Source organism: Capsicum annuum, chromosome 7, assembly GCF_002878395.1.
Source record: "Capsicum annuum cultivar UCD-10X-F1 chromosome 7, UCD10Xv1.1, whole genome shotgun sequence".
In the NCBI taxonomy this organism is placed as follows: Eukaryota; Viridiplantae; Streptophyta; class Magnoliopsida; order Solanales; family Solanaceae; genus Capsicum; species Capsicum annuum.
In genome coordinates this window covers 163,578,886-163,595,760 of record NC_061117.1, presented here as the reverse complement: position 1 = coordinate 163,595,760, position 16,875 = coordinate 163,578,886, and the positions used below count along the sequence as shown (strand labels likewise).

The 16,875-nt window shown below is 33.9% G+C and overlaps 2 protein-coding genes across 2 annotated transcripts; both read right to left on the bottom strand.

Moving 5' to 3' along the window:
* Positions 1-10,348: 10,348 nt before the first annotated feature.
* On the bottom strand, positions 10,349-11,283 carry LOC107876677. The gene is made up of 3 exons (XM_016723545.1): positions 11,122-11,283; positions 10,870-11,007; positions 10,349-10,807 (listed from the first exon to the last, which is right to left on the bottom strand). The coding sequence occupies exons 1-3, from the start codon at positions 11,281-11,283 to the stop codon at positions 10,349-10,351; spliced, it is 759 nt and encodes a 252-aa protein (XP_016579031.1).
* A 2,228-nt stretch (positions 11,284-13,511) lies between these two features.
* LOC107876678 lies at positions 13,512-16,367 on the bottom strand. Its single transcript, XM_047394048.1, has 2 exons — positions 16,027-16,367; positions 13,512-14,670 (listed from the first exon to the last, which is right to left on the bottom strand). Exons 1-2 carry the CDS (start codon positions 16,365-16,367, stop codon positions 13,512-13,514), a joined length of 1,500 nt encoding a protein of 499 aa, XP_047250004.1.
* Between the last annotated feature and the right edge of the window lie 508 nt (positions 16,368-16,875).

Sequence of the window (16,875 nt, the reverse complement as noted above, 5' to 3'; positions counted from 1 at the left end):
AATTGATCTAGTGGGTCTAAAAGGCTCTATAAGCAATAACTAGTGGGCATGGGCAAGTGCAAGGTACTATTTGACAACACTTCAGTGTAATTTTATAAATTGAGTCGAGAGGCGTGCTTAGATCTTATCATTACCTTCTGAAGTGAAAGGGTAAGGTTAGTAGAAGTCTAACACAAAATACTAATCGAAAATATAAACGAGCATACTTAAAAAAGAATAATGACTATGAAAAAAGTGTATGATACTCAAAATACACGAGATTATAGGTATGCAAAAATTAGTTCAATCGATAAATCGAATAAAAAAAAGTGTTATTGATTTATTAGTATTAGATTATTGAGTTAATAATTTTTGTAAACTTTTTTATTGGGCTCTCGATCCAATTTTGGGTTTTAAAATTTTAATTAATGGTTAAACTGATAATATAATAATATTATATAAGATTATATTTTTATCCCTAAGACATACTTTATTTTTTTCATATTTTATTGTTGTTGTCTTAATGTTGTTGTTTTCTTTCGAAAGTTATTGGCTTAGTGTGGTTTTACTTCTACCATCAGCTAAACTATAAACAGATCTTATTTTCTCTTGTTGAGAGATCGTCATCATTGAGATATTGCACTCAAGTTTGTCACTTAATCAAACTGAAAAAATTTGTTTTATTAATAGTGTATTTGAATTTGTTTTATTAATAATATATTAATAATGTATTTGAAACATTAAATAGTAACATGAATTGATGAATTTGTATTAAATAAATCAATAATTTTGAATACCAGATAAAAAATTTCATTTATTGATTGTAATAGAATTGCACAATGTTTAAAGAAATTGTGAGCTAATTGTATTTGTCCATATGATTATAATGAACATTAGGGTCTAGACTAGATTAAGAGTTTGGCTTATGGTTAAATGCCTTATGTACCTTGATTTTAATTATACATATTATACTCACAAATAAATGCTAGACAAATACCTTATTAGTCATTAACGGTTGGCAATTTAGCACAATTACAGTGTTTATTAAATCAATGAAGCTACTAACCTAGCTATTTAATAACACTTTAACTTTTATTTTATGATTTTTCATTCCAAAATTGATAGTTAATTAAAGACCATTAAGAATTGTGTCAGAATAGATATATAGGAATCACACCATTAATCAGAAATTTCAGTTTTAGCATTGAAATGGTCCTTTTTGATGGAAATTTTTTAATAGATTTTACGGGTGACGAATTTTAATTATTTTATAAAATTTCACATAATGTTTTACCTAAGGTACAGATGATTTCAAACAAGCTGCTTGTTCAATGTTTTTTCTCCTCTTCTTAAAAGTTTAATTAGTACTCAAAGTACAGGTAATTTCAAATAAGCTAATCTCCTTCTATGTTTTTCCTACTCTCCCTTCTTCTCCTCCTATTTGACAAAATTTTGACAAATTATCATTGTTGTAAAATGAATTTACTAGACTTGATGTTACTTTTTATTGTTTTAACAAAACCACGACTCGAATTTCTTTTTTATTATTGTTGAAATTTATGTTACAATTTTGAGCTTATTTAGAGTAGATTTTACTATTAAAAATAAGTCAAAAATCAAGGGGCAAAATGATCGACGTCTATCAAATATAAGTCAAAATAAAAAAAAAAGGCGACGGACTTGACAATATGGACTCTTTTGTCCAATTATGATGGAATAGATCAAAATTTCACCATTTATAATTATAGATTTTGAATTTGAGTCTTAAAATACAATAATTTTTCTTTGATTGGTTCCTTTTCCTTAAATAAGTCTCATGCAACGCAACGTGAATCTGAATCAATAAATTCCGAATGCCAAATTAAAAAATCTCATTAATTGGTACTAGTAAAAAAAAAAAAAAAAAGCACAATATTGTTTTAGGGAATATTCTATATTGTGAGTTAAATTTGGCATTAGGGTCTAGAGTCTAGAGTAGATAAAGAGCTTGACTGATGGAGTTATAGTTAAATGCCTTCCATTCATTTTAAATCAAGTCATATACACGTTTTCACAAATTATAAATGTTAGACAAATACTTTATTAATGGCTGATAATTTAGCACGGTTACAGTGTTAGTAATTGAAGTTAACAATTCAATATGAAGCTTAAACTTTCATCTCATGATCTTCATTCCAAAGTTGATAGGCAATACAGACCATGTAGGGTTATGATGAGACAAATAAGATCACTTTAATTTTTCGTTAATCAGAAATTTTAAATTAATTTAAAAAATCTGGGTAGAAAGTGTTTTCTTCTTTAATGAATTGTACAAAACAAAAACCAAAAAAAAGAAAAAAAATGGTCTTCTTTCAATGCCTGACATTATTATTCATATGCTGAGGTTTTGATCTTGGAATCAGGGTTGGAGCCGGTCCCTTGGTAGGGGATCATCCGAATGGCCTTTGACGGAAAAATATATTATTTATACATGATTAAAATTAATTTTTATGTATCTACAATAGGTGTTGAACCCCCTTCGACTAAATTTTCTTCAAATATTGAATCCTCTTAGTTGAAATCCTGACTCCGCCTCTACATGAAATTGTTTTTTATGAGCATAGTAATTCTTGACTTACAATAATCAAATTAGTATAATCCATTTTTCAAGTTTAGTTACAAAAGAAGAAAAAACTTAGAAGAAGAGAAGAAAAACATAAGTTGACTAGAAACTGTCCCTAAATGGACAGGAAAATGATGTTCAATATGTATTGAATCTGGTGTTTATATCAATTTAATAAATATAAAATATGTCTTACATAAAATATTTATATCATTTAATCACAATTAAGTTATATGTATCTTATTTATATTTTTAATTATTAAAATTAAATTATTTGATTTGATATAAATATTCGGCGCGGAAAAGTATTTTTAAGGATATAAATTTTCAATTGACTTTGATCAACCCCATCCTATCCTCTCAATACCAAGTTCTCTTCCATTTTTTCTTCACAAAAAAGACTACATTCTTTTTCATGTTCAAGACTCGAGACAATATAACAAAATCAGAAGTACCCACTCCACACGTTACAGTAATTAAGCTGGAAAATAAATTGGGATTTTTTTTTGTTCTTTTTTTTTTATTTATTGAAATAATTAAAAGGGAATATTATATTGACTTACATAGACCATTTATAAAGCTAACATTTATCAGAATACTTCAGTTTTTTCCAGCCACAAAAATGAAGCTAACGTCAATTATCAATTAAATTAATCAAACTACTATTCAATAACATGTATTCTAAATTCAGTTATGTAAATCTTTCGTTTTTAATTTGTCTATTATACGTTATAGTAATATTTAGTAATTTAGGTTTTTTCTTTCTACTGATATAACCTGTCTCTCGAGAAAAATTAGGAGATCTCTAAATTTGACGCTTTATATAATCCATTTACAAAAATGTCAGTCTAATATTTTCGTCGTTCCTTTTTATATACTTCCTTTTCTTTTTTAGAATCAAATAATATAAATTTTGATCAACATTTTAAGATGTATTTCTTAATCAAATTAAAAAAAAATAAAAAATATAATTTATAGTACTTTTCATATTATTTTTGAATATCTAAATTTTAATTTTAAGAATTTAAGTTAATCTAATATAATTTTGCTTTACTTAGCAAAATCGATTCACAAAAAATGAAAGAAGTATATAAAAATGATTGGAAGGAATAACAATAACTAAATTAAACCTCAATTTTAATTAGGTGTCTCGTCAGATTTGTGTATTTAAGAAGTTACAGATACATAAACATCAAGTTAATAAGTCTAACGTATGAATTAAAAAATACTAGCAATATGCTACCGTAAAATGTTTTTTTAATACGAATCAACGCTAATGCATGTATTGCTTAAACAAGCAAGTTGCAAATGTTTACTTAATTTTAGGGAAAAGACATCATTTTATCCCAAATTATAGTTGAAAAATCAAATCCACATCTAAATTATATAAGTGATCTATTACACATCTTAACTATAAAAAAGTGATACTTTTTACACCCTGTTAAGCAATACACCACTTGCATGTGGTGTGGTGTTTTACACGCGCTGCCGCCATAGCATCACGTCAGCATAATCCGAAAAAATAATAAATTTATTATTTTCATAAATTTTCCTTTTTTCTTTTTAATTTTTTTTCCTTCTTCTTTAATGTTTAAAACCTCCATTGTTATCAATGTCCAAAACCCCTATTACACCATATTCATCACCATAAACTTTATCCCACCAACAAAATTACCATAATAATTAATTTCTTCTAACAATGTTCTTCATCCGTAACCCATCGTCTTTTCTTTAAAAAAATTAAAAAATTCGCAGCTATAATGACCATTATTGTTTTAGAAAATGGACACTCGACTGTTGACCTTTGTGTTTTAAATGGTAATGACCAGCACATTTTCGTACTTTTTCTATTTATCTTTCAGCTATAATTTTAAAAAAAAAAACTAATATGGTAGCAAGCTCCATTTTTTGATGGATTCATAATTAACAGACAAAGAGGAGAAAGTCGACGATAAATTCGACTTTTCTGTCGAGAATTCACCGGAAAACATCTTTGCTACAAAATTTTATATTTTTTTTATTTATAAAATTTGATTTTACCCGTTTAAACATCAAATACAATTTGATTTTGTTCATTGTGAAATTGATATTGATTCGATGAAGGTGAAGAATAAATTGTGTTATTTGGGGATGAGGTTGGAATTTGGAGGTGGGGTGATGAAGAAATTGTATTGGTTGGGGTGGGGGTGATGAAGAAGAAGATGGTTTGGGGGTGGGGGGTGATGAAGAAGATGATGGTTTGGGGGTGGGGGGTGATGAAGAAGATGGTTGTTTGGAGGTGAGGGTGGGGAGATGGATGCTGGGGGGTAGGGGGGGAGTATTTTTATTTTTTTTTGGCATTAATTTTTAATTTAAACGCGTATTTTTTATTGAAATAATTATGTATTTTCCACGTCAGCTCTAAGGAGTAAAAAGTATCACTTTTTTATAGTTAAGGTGTGTAATAGGCCACTTCTATAGTTTAGGTGTGGATTCGACTTTTCGACTATAATTTGGGGTGAAAACGATTCATTTTCCCAATTTTATTTTACGATTTATGTCATAGTCATGAAGTCAGATTCTACATATACTTTGCTAAATAATATGGAAATCATCGTACAAGGTGATCATATCCGCAAATTAAATCGTCTCTTTTAACATTTATAATTAATTAATTAATTACGGATTATCAACAATTAAAACTTAAAAGCCAATGTCATTTTACTGTTAGCATAGTGGTAAAACACTAAAAGTGCACGATGTTCATCATCAAAAGATAAGATGAGGTCAATTCTTGTTTTTTTTGTTTTTCATCTGGTGTCCGGTACCCGTACTGGAGCCCCGACTAATTCAAATCGCGCATTGAGGGCCCATTAAAGTGGCAATGCTCCCAACAAAGTTTTTCTCCATATCCAGAGTCGAACCCTCAACCTCTGATTAAGGGTGAAGCAGCCCCATCCACTGCACCACAATCTATGATGGTAGGTCAATTCTTGTTAATTATTATTATCATTAATAATAATAATAAAAGGATTAATTAAAATATTGTATAAGGCATGATGATAAGCGTCACTATAACAAATTTCACATCTTAATGTCATTATTGATAATGATATGATCTTAAAATATGATTAAGGTTGAATTATACGTAGATCATTAATTTGAGGTTATCACTAATATATATGTAAAATACTAGAAAGTGACAAATTTGTCATGTCTCAAGTAAGAGAGATTTGGACGTTTTCCTAAGTTAATAATTGAAGATAGAAGAAACAAAATATAGATGTGCATTTTTTTTAATTAAACAATCAATGTGAAATTACATTAAGTATATAAATTGTTTGTAATAAATGAAAACTCAAATACAATTAATGTTGAATTTAATTGAAATCCAATTGGCTTACATGCTAATATTAAAATAAGAAATTCAAACGTTGAACTAAAAATAATGCAAAATCAAATTGAATAAAAATATTTTTTTACTTGTTTATATGTAGCAGTCTCTGACAGAAATGTAATGTAAGATTACGTACTATAAATTCTTATGATCAGACTCTTCTCTGAACCTAATACATAGCGTGAACTTTAGTGCTCCAAAATACTTTTTTAGTTTGTATGTGGCAACATTGTTTGGATCGATCAACACATAAACATACACGCACATGTACACTCTCACAAATTGCATTTAAAATTCAATATTATCCTCAAAAATATATATTTTAATTTATATGCAATGCATTGTCACATGGTAATTATTACTACTAAATAAATGACGGAGATGCTTTTGTACATATTCAGTCGACTTTTCAAGCCAAAATTTATAACTCGGCCAAATTCAAAATTAACGCTCTAGCTCCATCAGTATTTATATAGTATGTGGTGCTTATTTGCAAACCCTATATACAACTAGAAGGGGTTTTGTAAATTTTCCAAGAGAAAATAAATCGTAGTTGTTAATTGCTTAACAGTTATTTATGATTTTTGATAAGTAGAAGTAGCACATGCAAATGAATGAATGGAGTGCGTAATTATTGTGTTCAAGAACTTATCAAGTGGGACAAATTGGTTACTACTTAACAAATACAATGCACTCCCAATAAGTTGTTAGCAACACCTTTCGGTCAGTTGTCTACTTATCCAATGAGCACCAATTTTATTACCCTTTAAAGCTAGTGGTTGGGACAATTATTCATTTGATATGACACCCCTTATATTTTATCTTTGCTAGAAAACCCCTCTAGTACAAGAATAAAATTTGAACTAATGAATTTTATTAGATAAAACTTAGAAGGAGTAAGTTTTAGAGAGTGATTATTAGATCAACTATATTGTATTAGATAAAGTGTTGATCAATCAAAAAATTTACATCTATAATATATTAAAATGTAAAGATTAAAAGTGTGAGGACCCTTAGAAAAGAGATTTGAACTTTTTACCCTTCATTAAAAGACTATTCTTTAGACAAAATTGTCTTTTCACTATTTTTAATTTATTATTTAATTATTCTTATTATATTAACTAGACTTCCTAAAATATATGGGACACCTAAAATATATGGTAAGAAAATTAATTAATATTTTTCGTTCTACTAGACTTCCTAAAATATATGAAACTCAAATAAATTAAATACTTTAGTAAAATCTTTCCTTATTTTAACAAACTATAAAAATAAAAAGTCCACAATTTACCAAAATTTATTGCTAAGTGTATGTAATCAAAATTGTATTCCATCTTGGATTCTATGTCTATTTCTTTTTTATATGAACACATCGTGGTTTGTGTAGTCAAGTGAAAAACAAACATCAAAAGTTTCCTTTAAAGTAAATACACATACGGAGAAACTCTTATGGTTATAATTTACTTCTTTATTGCATTTGGCATGAACTTTTTTTTTTTTTCTTTTAATAATAGAACTGTTAAATTTTGTTTTTGTCTACCCAAAATTGTGGTAGCGTATATTTATCTAGAATTATTTGTTGCAAAGAATTCATCGATTGTGGTGATATTTTTTTTTCGACAATAATTGATGATTTATTGAAAGTGCCATAAATCTCCGACATCATGACCGGTGAGTAATATATATACCATTGATTATATTATATTCATTTATCTGAATCTAAAATTTTATACAATCAAACTTAATACACCTATTTTATTGAAATTTTGAATTCGGTGCTTCTACAATAAAATATTCTTATATAAATTCTGAATACGACACTTCTAGAGTAAAATACTTTGATATAAGAAGTCACTTTGTCTTTTCACTATTTTTAAAATTTATTATTTAATTATTTTTTATTATATTAACTAAACCTCCTAAATATATGAAACACCTAAAATATATGGTAGGAGAATTAATTAATATTCTTCTTTCTACTACTACTGCAACAACAACAACAACAGACCCAGTATATTCCCACAAAGTGAGGTCTGGGGAGGGTAAAATATACGCAGTTCATACCACTACCTCCGAAGAAGTAGAGAGGTTGTTTCCGATAGACCCTCGGCTCAACATAGAGAATAGTATACCAAGGTCGTAATGAGACATGAAACAGGCTGCATAGTATAACAGAAATAAGAGATAAAAAAAATAAGAACACTAAGTCTCAGAGAAATAGGAAATAAGAGAAATACGAACAATACGGAATATGAAATAAGAACATAGATACCCATGTGGTAGTAACATGCCCTCACAGGCCTAAAACACCCATCATACCCAAACTCCCCTATCACCTAACGATTACCTACACACTCACCCTAGCTGTCTTCCCTAATCCGCAACCTCCACACTTCCTGTCTAGGGTCATGTCCTCAGTAATCTAAAGCAATTCCATGTCATGCCTAATTACCTCCCTCTAGTATTTCTTAGGCCTACCTCTACTCCTCTTGAAGCCATCTAAAGCTAGCCTCTCACACCTCCGAACAGGGGCATCCGTGCCCCTCCTTATCACATGTCCAAACCATCTCAACCTTCCTTCTCGCATCTTGTCCTCCACCGAAGCCACTCCCACCTTCTCCCGGATAATCTCATTCCTAACTTTATCCTCCCTAGTTAGTCACATCCAACGCAACATTCTCATTTTCGCTACCTTCAATCTTTGAATATGGGAGTTCTTGACTGGCCAACACTTCGCTCCATACAGCATGGCCGGACGGACTGTCACTCTGTAGAATTTGCCTTTAAGCTTAAGTGGCACCTTCTTATCACACAACACTCCCGAGGCGAGCCTCCACTTCATCCAACTTGCACCAATACGTTTAGTGACATCCTCATCAATCTCGCCATTCCCCCGAATCATAGACCCCAGATACTTAAAACTATCATTTTTACAAATATCCTGAGAATCCAACAACAACATCACACCGTCCTCATGACTCGAGTCACTAAACTTGCATTCCAAATACTCCATCTTGGACCTGCTCAACCTGAATCCCTTAGATTCAAGAGTTTGCCTCCAAACCTCTAATTTTCTATTCACACCCTCCGTGTCTCATCAATCAGCACTACATCATCCGCAAATAACATACACCATGGTACCTCACCTTGAAAACTCCGCATTAACACGTCCATCACCAACGCAAAAAGGAATGGGCTAAGAGTCGATCCATGATGCAAACCTGTCTCGACCGAAAAATGCCCTGAGTCTCCTCCCGCCGTCCTCACCCGAGTTTTTCCTCCATCATACATGTCCTTAATTACTCTGATGTACGCTATCGGAACTCCTCTCACCTCTAAGCATCTCCAAAGAATCTCCCTAGGAACTTTGTCGTACGCCTTCTCCAGATCGATGAACACCATATGCAAATCCCTCTTCCTTTCCCTAAACTGCTCCACCAATCTTCTCACCAAGTGGATTGCCTCTGTCGTTGAGCGTCCAGGCATAAAATCAAATTGATTCTCCGAAATGAACACTACCCTCCTCAACTTCCGCTCAACCACCTTCTCCCAAATCTTCATAGTGTGGTTCAACAGCTTAATACCCCTATAGTTATTGCAACTCTGAACGCCACCCTTGTTTTTATATAACAGAATCAACGTACTCCATCTCCAAGCCTCAGGCATTCTCCCTGTCTTAAAAAAGGCGTTGAAAAAATCAGTCAACCACCTTAAGCCTACCTCACCAGCATACTTCTAAAGTTCTACCGAAATCTCGTCAGGCCCCGTCGCCCTACCTCTCCGCATCTTATGAATAGCCTCTCTGACCTTCTCTACCATAAAATGTCTACAGTAACTGAAATCACGGCTCTCATTCGAGCTCTCCAACTCCCCTAACACAATGCCTCTGTCCTCCTCCTCATTTAAAAGTCTATGAAAATACTCCTGCTATCTCTTCTTAATGTGCCCATGTTCTACCAAAACTCTACCGTCCTCCCCCTTAATGCACTTCACTTGATCGAGGTCACGCTGCTTTTTCTCTCTAGCCTTAGCAAGCCTATACAACCAATTTCTCCCTTTCTCCTCCAATCCCGCATACAAGCTCTCAAATGCCACTGTCTTAGCAGCCATAACAGCTAACTTAGCCTTACTCCTTGCAACTTTGTAAGCCTCTCTATTCACCCGCTTCTCCTCTTCATCTTTACTTTCAATCAATTTAACATACGCCCCCTTCTTAGTCTTCTCTTTTTTCTTAACTTCTTCATTCCATCACCAATCCCCCTTATATCGACCTGCTCGACCCCTTGAAACACCCAAAACCTCTCTAGCCATCTCCCGGATGCAGCTGGCCGCCTTATCCCACATGACATCCACATCCCCCATACTCTCTCACACCCCCAAACCCACTACCTTCACCCCTCTCCAGCCCTACTCTTCTTGCTCTTTCTGATACACAAGTCCATCACCAGCAGCCTGTGCTGAGTCGACAGGTGTTCACTAGAAATGACTTTACAATCCTTACAGAGAACCCTATCCCCCTTTCTAAGCAGCAGAAAGTCAATTTGAGTTTTGGCTGATGCTCTTTGGAAGGTAATAAGGTGGTCCTCCTTCTTCGGAAAGCTCGAGTTCACAACCACAAACCCGAAGGCCCTCGAAAAATCTAACAGAGCAACTCCCTCACCATTTCGTTCACTGAAACCAAACCCTTCATGCACTTCATTATAACCTCCATGAGAAACTCCAATGTGCCCATTGAAGTCCTCCGCTATGACAATCTTCTTCGAGCTAGGCATGCTTCTCACCACCTCATCCAAAGCCTCCCAAAAACTCTCTTTCACCTCCTCTCCCAAGCGCACCTGCGGCGCATACCACTACACACATGCAGCATAACCCCCCCAATGATCAACTTAATCATCATCAGCTTATCACTGACCCTCTTAACCTCCACCACCTGCCCTCTTAGATCCTCATCCACTAAGATGCCCACTCCATTATGACGCCTCTCACTGCCTGAGTACCACAACTTGAAACCATCCACATCCCTGGCCTTAGTACCTACCCACTTAGTCTCCTGAACACACGCAATATTAATCCTCCTCTTCTTAAGAATCTTCACCAACTCTACGGACTTACCCTGAAGGGTTCCTATATTCCAAGACCCTATCCTCAACCTATCTTTTCTCGCCTGTCGCCTACCTCTACCACCACACACCGCCCCAGCCTTAACACCCGCCCTAGACCCTACTCCTACACCAGCCCTCCTCTCTTCACCCCCACTCGAAGCTGCCCCCAATCCCAACCCCCTCTGACATGACCCTATTCCACCATCCGCCCCTACAACCACCATTTAAGGACCAAAACCAATCCCAAACAAAGCCCCAAACCGATACACAGGAATACACAAAAACAAAGCTCCAAAAGGGAAGTAGAAAAAGAGGAAAGTAGTAAAGAAACAGTAGTCACTCACAAAAAACCCAATTCGACCTAGCAGACTTGAACAACACAACACATATTCACCAATCAGCTAAAGCAGACCATCACAATTATACTCACAGGAAATAAAATACTACAAATAAAATAGTAAAATAATAACTAGTAAAAGTATGTAGACAACAACAAACTAAAACAAACTACGAGCAGGGAAATTAGAGCACACTAATGGCCTAGCACCAAGGACAACAAAACTAATAGTAAAAAACAGTGCAAACTACGACAACTGACAGTCCAAATAGATTAAATGTAAGTCAAGATACGGGAAAGTAATAGTAGAATCAAAGTAATAGTAGAATTAGTACGAAGAATGAAATAGCAAAAAGGTAGAAGTCACCGGGTTACGCTTGTAGCCAAGTCCTCTTTTCATGCATGGTATGTTGGATCTCAGTAAATTGATGCTAAAATTGGTCTTCGAGATAGTCTCGCCGGAGCTTCGCCGGAGCTTCGCCGGAAGTGCCTCCGGAGTCAGATCTGATGCTGGCGGAATTAGATCTAGACAGAACCAGCCAAACCTTCAAATGGGCCCGCCAGAATCGATCACTTGTAACCGGAGCAACACCTACTTTTATCGTCGGAGTCTAGCGACCGGTGACCTTGACTACCGGCGAAACACTGGTTGGTTCGAGCTATGGAGAGTGACAGGGAAAGGGAGAGAGAAAAGGGTAGAGTGAACTGGGGAGAGAGAAAGGGGGAAGGAGGGAGAGCATGCTTGCCTGTTACCGACGCTCCGACGCCATCGCCGGTGTCAGCCGGTCAAGGGTGCCGTTGGGTTAGTGAACGTTAAAACAGTAAGTGTTAGAGAAAATGTTAGCTTTTCGTGTTTCGAGTCTCAAAACATTCCCAACCTCAATAAAGAGTCGAAACGATAAATCAAATATATCTGGACACAAGTTCTGCCTTGAGAAAATTTCTTTTCCTCGTTCTACTATTCAATTAAAAAAATACTCTTAAAATAGGACTCTAAACAAATCGATTTGCCTATTGCGATAATATAATTGATGCTCATCTAACTTGATTCGATTGCATGTCTAGATTGGTGGATGCTTGATTTTTTATGTATATATAGTAGATGTCGAACCTCCTTCAGTTATATAATATGTTCACTTGTGAACCTCCTTGCTGAAAATCCTGGCTTCGCCACTGTCTCCATTAGTTTATTATTTTGTGGTAGTTTACAGTTCATACTTTGAGAAATTTTTGTGTGTAAAATTTAAGTTTAATTGTATTATTTTGATATCACTTTTATCATATTATTTTGTTGCAGTTTACAGGTGTTAGATAAATGTTGGTCAGCCTTGAGGAATGTTTTTATGTAAAGGTTAGGTTTAGTTATATTATTTTGATATCTCTATTATCGTATTATTTTGTTATTGTTTGCAGGTGATAGATTAGTGTCAGACGACTTTGAAAAGAATTTTGTGTGTAAAGATTAGATTTAATTGTATTATTTTGATCTCTCTGTCATTGTATTGTTTTGTTACAATTTACAGATGGTAGATGAATGTCGATCGACTTTTAAAAATATTTTTGGTAAAGATTAGGTTTAATAAACAAATTATCCATCTTTACATACTCAAAAGATATTAAATTTAATTATTATATTCATTTTTATTATTTAAACAAATATCCTATTTAGCATAATGTTTGAATTCATTAAAGTAAGGTACACGCGCAAGACACGTACACCTAAACTAGTATTTATAAATAAAAGCGGTAAAAATAAAGATGTTTAAATGAATGTGTGAGCATACTGAGATAAATAAGATTATGAGAAAAAACAATTGGGGCAAGGTTCAAGTGGCCTTCGAGTGGACACAATGAAAAAAGTGAGACTAGAACGGTTCAATGATCTGAAAGAAAGTACTCTACTCAAAGAAAGACGTGAACAACAAATATGTGAAAAGAAGGAGAACAAATGCCCCGATGAAGAGGTGCGAAAGATTGACAGTGATAGAACTATGAAGAGGCAGAGAGTACACCAAGAGAAAGTAGAAGAGATGATTACACAAAATATATATAACACAGTCATCAAATCACCACTTACATGACCTTAAATAAGAGAGCATGGAGCTAGATTGAACCTCAGAATACCTTATCTACTCCCTTCCTCCTTTTCTGTGTTGTTGTTGTTGTTGTTATTATTATTATTATTATTATTGTACGGTAGATGGCTGGGATTTGTTGGGAATCATAACCAATTTCGATCGACCATTTATGGATCCAGGGAATAGAAAATTCAATATAGAAATACATCTGGTCGATGGTATCTAATTTGCAGATATGGTCTGAATGATATAACTCCGTTAAAAATGGAGATGATTTTTTCCAGGAGGTGTAAAGGGAAAAATATTCAGGGGGTAAAATTTTTACTGATGGTCCGTGCTGTGTCCACCAGTGAATAAACCAGTTTGGGACTGATTTCTCAAATACCTTGGAACATATTTTAACGAACCAAGTGTGTTTATGCTTATAATTATTGTAATAAAAGACTTGAGAAAAAGCTTTGATGTAGTCCCAATAAGTAAAGTTGGCAATAGTTTGCCCTTGAGGTCCCATAGGGAGATTTCGAAGGGTCATGGAAGAAATTCCCCATTCTTCGATAGGGATCAATTTTTTTATAATTATTTTGGAGTAGCCGTGAACGCCCGGAGTAGATTCTCCTAAAGGGCTGTGCTCGAATGTCGCACTGGCAGTATTGACAAGAATTTGTTCGTAATAGGTTCTGGTTTTGTAAGATTCTCCTGCAAAGTAAACATTTGCAGTTAGATAGTCTTTCAAGATCCTCCAAGCTTCGTCGGAGCTTTCCGTAGGAGGAATATGCCGATTTTCCAAATAAACTATAATTTCTCTGGCTTCGAGTTTTTCATAAGATAATTTATTTTCAGAGTTTTCTGTCACAATTGAAGCAAACGAATCTGCAGTTTTTCCCTTTTCAGCCAAATATGATTTTATTTGCTGAAATAACGGATGTGTTTCAGGAATATCATCCAGATTAATATTCGGAGTTTGAATGTGAGAGGAGGAGGCCTCATCCTGAGATATTCTCGAATTAATCAGAGTTTTATTTCCTTGTTGCAGGACAGGGAAATTAGAATTTGATGTGCTATATGCAGAGCTTCTGGCTGTACTTCTTTGGTGGAAATATGTCGGATTGGTTCGTCCTCCGTACTGCGAATATGCAGGATTTTGATGTCGGCCACGACCACGTCCTCTGGCTGTCTGCCAGGGAGGATCTGTCATTCTGCAATTAATGATCAGAAATATCAATATCGTACCAATCACTAATTTCTTCAGGATTTTGAGGACGGGCATACCACCAGAATTCGCTGTGAATAAAATTATACCACCAGATGTCATCCTGAATAAGTTTAGTAATTAAAAGGTCTAAAATGTGTTTTTGAATATCAGGGGGTAAAGGGATAATTTTAAGGATGGTGATCAATGATTTTTCAGAGAGGAAGGTAGTATAGAGTGTCATGTTAAATATTCTCTTGATAGAAAATCAGGTAAGGAGTTTTCATTACCCCTTTTATACTGTATTTCAAAGTCAAAGGGGGCCAGTTGAGCCTGCCACCTGGCAAATATTAATTTAGAAGCATCGTGTTTAAAATCTTTATCAAACATGAATTTAACAGATTGAGCATCCGTTCTGATGATGAATTTTTGATTATATAAATCATCTTGGAATTTTAATACACATTTAACAATAGTAAGCATTTCATGGGCTATCGTAGCATATTTTTTCTGGCTATCGGTCCATTTACCTGAATAAAAACGAATTAAGTATTCAGTCTTTGTATGGGGATTAACTTGTTTAAGTATTCCACCATACCCAATATTGGAAGCGTCGGTTTCAACAATTTTTTGCCAATTAGGATTAGCAAGAGAAATACAGGGAAGAGATTGGACACGAGCTTTAATTACCTTTACCAAAGCAGTGTGGGCTGGAGTCCACGGAGTTTTGTGATCCTTTTTCAGTCTGTCATACAGAGGGGCTAAGTCTCTAGACAAATTTTTATAAAAAGGAGAAATATAATTGAGACTACCAAGGAACCTTTGAAGCTGTTTTTTATCGATAATTTCATCGGGGAATTTTGTAGCAAATTCTAAGACTCGTTGGATCGGTTCAATAGAACCTTGACAGATATTATGACCTAAGAATCTAACATTAGTCTGAAATAAATTCATTTTCGGTTTGGAGATTACTAAGCCATTTTGAATAATTACTTGCTTAAATATATGCAGATGTTTAAAATGATTGTCAAGAGTTTTGGAGAATACCAGAATGTCATCAATGTACACCACAATGAAGTCCATATACGGATTAAAAATATCATTCATAATTTTCTGAAATTCAGAAGGGGCGTTTTTCAAACCAAAAGGCATAACGTTCCATTCATATTGTCCAAACGGAACATTAAACGCGGTTTTATAAGTATGAGTTTTATCAATTTGAATTTGCCAATATCCTGATTTTAAATCAAATTTAGAAAATATGTTAGCATCATATAATCGAGAAAGTAAATCCTTTTTATTTGGAATGGGATAGCGAATCCATTTTAAAATTTTGTTAAGAGGTTTGTAATTGATGACTAACCGAGGTGTACCCCTTTCTTTTTCTGCAGCATTGTTAACATAAAAAGCGGTACAAGACCAAGGGGATTTTGAGGGTTTAATGAGACCCTTTTGCAGGAGATGATCAATCTCCTTTTTGCAGAATTCAACTAATTCTGCATTCATTTGACAGGGTCGAGATTTCGTTGGAATTTTGTCTTCAGTGAAGCCGTCTTCATAAGGAAGCGAAACAATATGCTTCTTTCTGCTCCAGAAAGCATTTGGATGGTCAGCACAAATATCATTCATTAATTGTGAAGAAACAGTTTTTAACTTTTCCTGTACTTTAACAGATTTTAAAATCTCAGGGGTAGTAATACTCATTACTTCTAATTGTAAAAAATTGAGCTGTTTTTGCTTTATATTAATAAGAGTATTAATATCCCGAGTTACAGGTTGAGTAACAAAAGAATAAGAAATAGGCTGATTTTTATAAGTTGCTCTAAATCCCTTTTCGTCAATATGAGTGTAGGGATATATAGCATTTATAAACGGGGTTCCTAAAATAATAGGAGGATAAATCTGATTTTTCACTAAAAAGAAAAAGTGAGGAATGCATATTTTATCACGACAAATATGAGTATGAGGCAGTTTATAATTAATGTCAAGCGAGTGACCCGTTGCAGATTTAACGAGGTGAGTGGTTTTTTCAAAATATTTTGTAGGGATTAACCCTTCTTGAATACAACTAACGTCTGCCCCGCTGTCAATCATGGCGACATTAGTGATAAAGAATTCCTTATTAACTAAAATGGTACAATTAATATACCATTTATGAGCAGTAACGATTTGCAACATTCCTAGAAAGGAATCATTTTGCAGGCTTTCAATA